The sequence below is a fragment of the Galeopterus variegatus genome, unplaced genomic scaffold (assembly GCF_000696425.1).
Source record: "Galeopterus variegatus unplaced genomic scaffold, G_variegatus-3.0.2 Scaffold1019, whole genome shotgun sequence".
In the NCBI taxonomy this organism is placed as follows: Eukaryota; Metazoa; Chordata; class Mammalia; order Dermoptera; family Cynocephalidae; genus Galeopterus; species Galeopterus variegatus.
Window position 1 is genome coordinate 362,717 of NW_007727130.1, and position 8,456 is coordinate 371,172.

The 8,456-nt window shown below is 42.0% G+C and overlaps 1 protein-coding gene across 1 annotated transcript in view; it reads right to left on the minus strand.

Moving 5' to 3' along the window:
- PKD2 (polycystic kidney disease 2 (autosomal dominant)) overlaps nt 1–8,456 on the minus strand; it is a 63,674-nt gene that overhangs the window by 53,286 nt on the left and 1,932 nt on the right. Inside the window, exon 2 of the mRNA XM_008574256.1 lies at nt 8,302–8,453. Coding sequence (XP_008572478.1) covers nt 8,302–8,453 — 152 coding nt within the window. The remainder of the gene's footprint in view (nt 1–8,301; nt 8,454–8,456) is intronic.

The following is an 8,456-nucleotide window of genomic DNA, read 5'->3' on the forward strand; positions in this document are numbered from 1 at the left end:
GTTGCCCCCGCGCCTCGCTCAGCCAGTGAGCGGGAACCGGTCTGTATGTGGGATCCGAACCCTTGGGCGGGAGCGCCCGCACTTCCCAAGCGGCGCACTATCCAGTGCGCCACCAGGCCGGCCCCTTACCGGCCATCTAAAAAAAAAAAAAAAATTCCACATGAGTTTTGGAGGGGACAACACATCCAATCTCCACCATTCACAAAACTCACGTCACTCTCACATACAAAATACAATCATTCTATCCCAACAGTCCCAAAAGTCTCAGCTTGCTCCAGTGCCAACTTAAAAGTCCAAAGTCTCATCTGAGACCAAAAGCAAAAGCCCTTCCAGCTGTGAACCTGAAAAACAAAACCAAATTTATCTAGTGCCAAGATACAATGGTGGAACAGACATTGGGTATACATTCTCATTCCAACTGGGAAGAATAGGCCAAAAGAAAGGAAAAACAGGCCCCAAACAAGTCCGAAACCCAGCAGGGCAGACATTATGTCTTAAACCTCCAAAATAATGTTCTTTGACTCCAAGTCCTGCATCCTGGGCACAACTGGGCATCTGGGTCCCCAAAGCATCAGGCAGCCTTATTCCCACAGGTCTGCCAGGTGTAGCCCAGTGGGCTGCGCTGGTGCCTGCAACTTTTCCAGGCCGGTGTTCCACTCTGGTAGCTCCATAAGTCTGGGGTTTCGATGGTGGTCCCACTGCCTTGGCTCTACTAGACATTTCCCTGGTGGGGGCTCCCTGTGGGGGCTTCAACCCCACTTTCCTGCTTGGCATTGCTCTAGGAGATTGCCTCAGCACCTGCCCAGCATCCCAGGCACTTACGTTCAGTACATATGGTATCTCCAGCTGTTAGGGAGAGTGAGGAATGTTGGGGACACCAGGCAATTATCCAACTTTCTTTATGTTTAACAGGCTTGTCTGATGCCAAAGCCCCAAAGTCACATCATCTAACAAAGTCACATCATCTAAACAGGGTATTCCTCTGTACAGTGTTACTTCTTAACATGAATATAAGGGATCTTTGTGGTAGATAGTCCCAAGCACAAAAGATGTCCCCATAGGAGTGGAAAGACGATGAGCCCTTTCCTCCCCTTCATAAGGGTCACAGCTGACACCCCCATAACAAAAGATAGGTTACCAAGAGAAAAGCATAACAAATTTATTTGGTCATAGTTTTACATGACACAGGAGCCTTCAGAATGAAGACCCCAAAATACAGGGGAAACTATCTTATTTTATGCTTAGGTTTAGTGAAGCAGGGATAGCTGTGTAGAAATGTGGTTAGACAAAAAGAATATGATCTAATGCTAATAAACTGAGGGGGGAAACCCAGCAAGGCCCGTCTGTTCAGATTCTTCTTGGCTTCTCTGTGCAGCATTCTTCCCTCCTGGGTATGAGGCAGGACCTCTCTGGAATGAGGGCTGAATTTCTTTATGGCCGGTGGTTACATAGAAAGGCAGAGGGAAGGTTATAGTAATATTTTTAGGCTTTATGGGTGGCTTTGGGGAAAAGGGGTTCTAGTTTCTATGACTCACCTCGGGGAAAAGAGATTCTAGTTTCTATGACCTGCATCAGGGGAGAATGAGGGACAAGGGATAGGGTGGCAGGAGAAGGTCAGAGAGAAACTTTGTTTCTGAGGCTGCTTCTGAGGCCTTCACTTTGGGATATCATTTTCTGAGCCCCATCATTACAAACATAAATAGTTGACTTTGAAAAATAATGCCATTTCCCCAACTATTTTATCCAAATGCTTTCAGAAACTTTTTATTTTGGAAAATATCAAATATACCACAAAGACAGAATGATATAATGAACTTATATATCTACTACCCACCTCCAACAATTATCAACTCAATACCAATTTTTTTTTCTTTCTTTCTGACATCTGGCCAGTAAGGGGATCTGAACCCTTGACCTTGGTGTTACCAGCAACATGCTGGCCTAAGTGAGCTAACTGGCCAGCCCCAATGCCAATCTTGATTCATCTAAACCCTTGCCCATTCCTCCCCAATTATTTTGAAACTAATCACAACCATCCTATCATCTAATCTATAAATACTTCAGTTCTGTGGTCAAAAGGTTCAGTGCAGATCTTTTGCCTCACGCTAACCCTGTCCCATCTTGAAATGTACTAAACTCCTATGACTTATTGTTCATAACATGGTGCAGTTCAGGGCTTTGGAGTCAAATTGTGTTTAACTGAGGGCTTAGCTGTGAGACTACCTAACGCCATGAGCCTCCATTTCCTCATCTGAAAACGGAGTAAGGATTCCTCTCTGTGGGGTTATCCTGGGAATTAGAAATACTTATAAAGCACTTAGAATGCTTCAAAGAGGCTTGTCTATAGCTTGAAAAGCAAGTCCTAATCTGTAAAATGTCCCACTTCTGAGGCCCGGTGGTCCAGATTTCAGAATGGTGTAAACATCCAAATCTTCCTTGTGAATAACCTAACCAAATTCTCAGCATATTTAGATCATGAAAGGATCCTCTTTTTGTGTTAAGACACACATATGGCCTTATTTAGAAAGAGGAATAAAATCTTTCCTAATATTCACTTGAACCATAGGGACACCTTCAAAGAGGGAAATGACTTTTTCCTACTATTGACCCATTTTCTATAAAAGTCAGATGCGACCTTACATGACACTGACCCCTGAATCTCAAATTCTTAGCCCTCTCTTGAGGTGAAGACAAGTAGATGCTACAGCAAATAGTACCACCTGCATATTCCACAGACAGCTCCCTCTCACATGCCTACAACTAAGGTTTTCTTTTTCTTTCTCTAGAATCTTATTCTTTCTTCTGGGTTAATGGTACCAAGCTAGAAATTTGGGTTTCACCCCAGAATAGGCCCTCCTCTTATCCCTTACATGGAGTTGGTCTAACAATTCTGTCATTTCTGTCTCTCTTCAGTCCAGCTCCCTCCCACTCCAGCTCCCAGGTCTGCCTGCAGCCCCCACGCCTGGCTGCAGCTCCCGTCCCCTGCCCCTCTCTTGGTCAGCCCTTTCCAGACTTAGCCTTCCAGCCACCAGTGCTATCCACCTCACCCCATCCTGTATACTCTTGTGAGAGTCATCTTCATATTGACTGTGATCATCTCAGCCCCCTGCGTGAAGCCCCCACTGGCTCCAACTGTCTACAGGAAAAAGTACCAATTCTTTTGGTATTTTTTTTTTGTGGGTTACAGGTTTGCTGGGTCTTGCTCCTTCTGTTTTCCCTCCTTGAATCCCCTCCCTCTTCAAAATGTAGCCCAAGTTCACTCCTTCTGGACGCCTTCTCTGACCTCCCCAGGTTGAGTTGATCCTCTCTCTTCTTTGGGTGCCTCCCATCCCCGGGACGTGGCATTGCAATTACTTACATACAATTGTTTCCCAAACGGTAGCAATCCTTCAAAACAAACAAACAAAGAAACCCCAGTAATGAAAATACAAAATCTCATTTGTTCAAGATTATGGTACAAATAAAAAAGTTAAAAGAAGTGATGGAGTAAAAAAGTCACATTAGCCAAAAGGTGGGAAAAACCCATATGTCTATAAACGAATGAATAAACAAAATGTGGCATATATATACAATGAAATACTCAGTTATAAAAAGTCATAAAGTTTGGAAATATAATACAATATGGATGAACCTTGAAAACATTAGGCTAAGTGAAAAAAGCCAGACACAAAAGGACAAATATTGTCTGATTTCTCTTATATCAGGTATGAATAGGGAAATTCATAGACACAGAAAGTAGAATAGAGGTTAGGAGGGGCTGAGGCAAGCCAGGAGTGGGGAGTTATTGTTTAATGAGTTCAGAGTTTCTGTTTGAGATGATGAAAAAGTTCGGGAAATAAATCATAAATGTTAAGCACATTCACATAACATGAATGAACACACAATGCCACTGAGCTGTACACTTAAAAATGGTTAAAATGTTGACTAGCCTTAAAAAAAAAAGGTTAAAATGGTAAATTTTATGTTATACATAGTTTGCCACAATTAAAAATATGTAAATAGGAAAGGCAAGCTCTTCTACTCCCTATACATAGACTAAGTTGATATGATGAATAAATATTTACAAAGTAAGAAAAATGCAAAAAATTGCTGGCTAAAGTTAGGTTTGGGCACTACAGGTATATGGCATAGTGGAAAAGAATGTCTTTGGGCTCAAATGCCTGGAATTAAATCCTAATTCCAACATTTAACAGTGTGAACCTGGGCAAGTCATTTAAACTCTAAAAGCCATAGTTTCTTCCATCCATAAAATGGTAATGATGGTACTTCTCACCTCACAGGGGTGTTGGGAGGAGAAAATGAATCTATGTACATAAAGAGTTTAACACAGTGCCTGGCACACAGTGAGCAATAAATTATTTCTTATTCAATTTAAGTCTTGGAAAAGTTTTTGTTTGTTTGTGTTTCTTTTTTAACACCACACCTGGAACTGAGACTAGGCAAGCTTTTAAACCTCTGCACTACTGGCATTTTGGGTCAGATAATGCCTTGTAGTGTGTGTGGGGGGCTGTGCTGTGCATTGTATATGTTTAGTAACATCCTTGATTTCTCCCCAGCAGATGCCAGGAGCAACCCCTGCTCCCCCAGTTGTAAAAAAAAAATGTCTCCAGATATTGCCAAATGTTCCCTGAGGGCAAAACGCCCCCCTCCCCCCACCTTGGTTGAAAGACCTCTACTTTAGGATAATGTTCTGCTGGTGATGAAATAAGACTGAATTCTGAAGCCTCAGAACAGGCTAAATTAATCAGTCACTGTGTGTGGACTATCATGAGCTGCTACTGAAAGTGGTGGGTTGGCAGTTTCTGTGTGGTGCCATCAACTACGGCCAAGTTCAGATCTTTTCCAAGTCTCAATAACCTTTCCAATAACTGAATATGCTTATGCTCCCCTTTAGATGTCAAAAGGGAAGGGAGGAAAAATACAAGTTAAATAAAGTCTGTGTTGGAGGTCACTTATCAAAAACAAACAGCACACCAATTTCAATGTCAAGGTCTCATTATTTTAGGAAAAATAAGAGTAGACCTACTATTTCATTTGAGCTCTAGCACTAACGTGGCAGAGATTGCTGGTTATCTACCAAAATCCATTTCTCCTCTCTTGGATACATGGCTACATTACATTTTCCAGCCTCCCTTGCACGTATCCTTGGATGTGTGATTAAGAACTCTGCCAACAGAGCAAGCATGAGTGGAAGTGATGTGGGCCATTTCCAGGAGAAGGCCTTTAGTAGAGACAAGCCTTCCCACCAGAACCTGCATGTGGCCATTCAGCCTCGACCATGCAGAGGATAGGGCCCCAGGAAAGCCACACCAGGGAAGGAGCCTGGGTTATTCCCCGAATAATCACAAGGAGGAGAGCTGCTACTAACCCGAATACCCTCTTTGAAATGTTACATGAGCAAGAAATGAATTTCTTAATCTTCAGGGCACTTGGCCCACCCTCACCAATACAGCTAGTACTTTGCGGTTTCTCCAGGAAAAAAAAAAAAAAAAAGCCCAAGAATATATGTCTAAAATAACAAACTGGAACCAACTTTAACAAGGTGATACATCCATGAAACTTTCAACTTCAGAAATTCAGAAAATTTGGTAACTCAAGTAGAGTGCCACATTTTATCTCTGCACTTAATACAAGTTTGCTAAGAGTAAACAAGAGAGCTGGGGATACCATTAAGTCTGGGGCACTGTCTAAATCTTGCCACCATCCTTCGCTTCCTTTGGTCCAGGCCTGATCACCTCCTCACTGGCTGCCTCCTGCTGGGTCTTCCTGCCTGAGTCTCCCTCTGCCAGCTCTCCTGCACGCCACACTGCTGACTCACACTCCCTTTTGGCAGGTTCTGCTCCTGCTCAACTTGCAATTGCTTCCTAATACTTAGAGATACATTCTTAATGCCTTGGTTAGAAACAATTCATCCCACAACCAAGCCTCAAACATTTCTTGTTAGATAGTACTTACTTCTGCTAAGAAGATAGATTTATCTACCATCCAAGCAGCAAAAATGACCTTTTTTTCTCCCTTTTGGATTCATGTCATTAAACAACAACCCAGAGCACGTTGAGGCTAGAAGGAACCTTGGAGCTTCAGTTCAACTCCTTCATTTATGAATGAGGAGCTAAAACTCAGGAAGCCTGGGCATGTTGTATAAATTCACAAAGGTGGGAAACCTCCAGAGAAGCTTCTGACCACTCCCCTACCTTAGAAATTGCAAAAGTTACTTCCTGTTCTGGTTCTAGGGCACTGCTTACACACTGCATGTAAGATTTCTGTCATTAGTATCTGAAGAGGCAAAAAAAATCACAACTTGTTCATGGTTATTTATTTTACTTTTCTGGGTTTCTGTCCAGAGGAAAATAGTGATGTGCTATTCTAGTTTACTTCTTTTTGTAGCAGCTAGCACAGTGCTATATTTACAGTAGGGGCCAAATACTTAATAAATGTCGCTTATTTAATAAGTGATAAGAATGTCAGCTATTTTTCTTCATAAAAGAGATTAATAAGTGAAATGTAAAATTTTCCTATAATTAAAAATTTCCCCCAAGTATGCTCTCCAATTAATTAGTCATTGATATGGCTTGAATAGAGGTTTTAGACTATGAGCTTATTCATTGTAAGTCCCTTAGATTTTTCTTTAAAAATAATAATTTGTATATACACTCATATAAAAATATATATTTCATTTCATTATATTCCATTCTTGAGTTTATTCAAACGAGGTTAAGTATGTTATTAAATGTTTAAACTGAGCTAAAAGGATCATGTGACTTACCATTATTTATTACCTTATAAAAAACTCCTCTCTCACTTTAGTGAATGTTTTTAAAAACTCATTTTAAATAGTGAACAATAATATATAATTTGCCTTAATTCAGTTTTAAGCCTTCTGAAATATTAGTGTTTTACTAATCTACTCACACAGGTTATCCAAACAGGATATTTGTTCGCCACCATGCCCAGAATCAAATTAAATATAAGCATTTATGTCAGAGAAGTACCAAAATGTATACTTTTATAATCTTTATGAAGCACTCACAACATGGCAAAAACTTGCCACCCATTTTACATGTCTTATTTAAGTCTCTCAAAAAGTCAAGAACTAAGTATTATCTCTTTTCTAATAGATGCAAAAATTGGGGATCAGAAAGGTTAAGTAATTTGTTCAAGGTCCTATAGCCAATGAGTGGTAGAACCGACATTTGAGTGTAGGCCTGACCTGCTCTTAATCACACTGTTGTGACAACACCTGGACAGTTTTTGTGCAATAACTGACAGAAAAGGAAAAACAGGGAACATTTCAAAAGAACTGAGGATGGCAACTCTTAAAGCTGAACATTAAAATAATTTGGATGGTACAAGCAAATGCAGTACTTTTCCAAGGATGTCTCTGACAAAACTTTGTAAAAACAGGATTCCATCTGCTACTGGAAAATTAGTGTCTTACCAGGCACTGGCAAACTTGAAAATTCCTCTCCTGCCTTTTGAAGAGTTGGGTGCACTGAACTCTGACAAATGTTATCAGCTGGTATCTGGTGACTTCACTCTTTTGTTGGAATTTCAAAGAACATTGATTTAGTTATTTAAAAACAAGTTTCCAAGGTTTTTTTTTTTAAAAAACAATATAACCTTTTCTTTGCAACTGTTTTAGAAAAATGCCTAGAATTAGAAATGGCCAAATAACAGTTTTCACAGACATTATTCTATTCGTGGTGTTCTCAACAGCTTCCACTCCCCTAAACAACCACACACAACATCACCAAAACAACATCATCAATGACAACCTAACCACATCCCTCCCACAACCTGGATAACACAGTACTGTTTGTCACCCTTTCCAGACCGGGCTGAGGGAACAATGGAGCATCAAGACCAGAGGAAGACCAGGGGTGCTAGTATACAATTTTCATTTTGATTTTGTGACATTAGCAAATATGCAGTTACAACCATCATCGGTTTTGCTAGAAGTAATATTCATTTTTTTTCCCTCCAAGAAAAACAATCCCCAGATGTACCTTTTCACTACAATACGGCTTTCACTTATTTTCAGAAGTAAAAGGGAATATGTGGACTTATCCTAAAGAGAGAGGTATCCAATCAATCCGCAGCAACTAGGGCGCGATGGAAATCGGCGCTGGGCGCGGGAAATAGAGCATCATTAGCAGAGGTGGGGAATGCGCTGCAGAGGGGGGCGGGGACGCAGACAGGGGTGAGAGGGAGAACCCGGGAAAGCTGCTCGCGGGGGCGACGGCCGCGGCCGGCACGGGCAGTTTTGGTTTGTGCCTCAGCCGCTGCGGGTCGCGGTCTTACCTCGCAGCCCGCGAACCAGCCTCTCGGCCCAGGCCACTCGGGGCGGCTGCCCGTCCAGGGGGAGGTGGCGATGCAGCGGGTCCCCGCCGCCGGCCGGGCTGGGGCACGGCGGGCCCTGGTCCTCTCGCCGGCGCCGCCTCCCGCTCGGGTGGCTC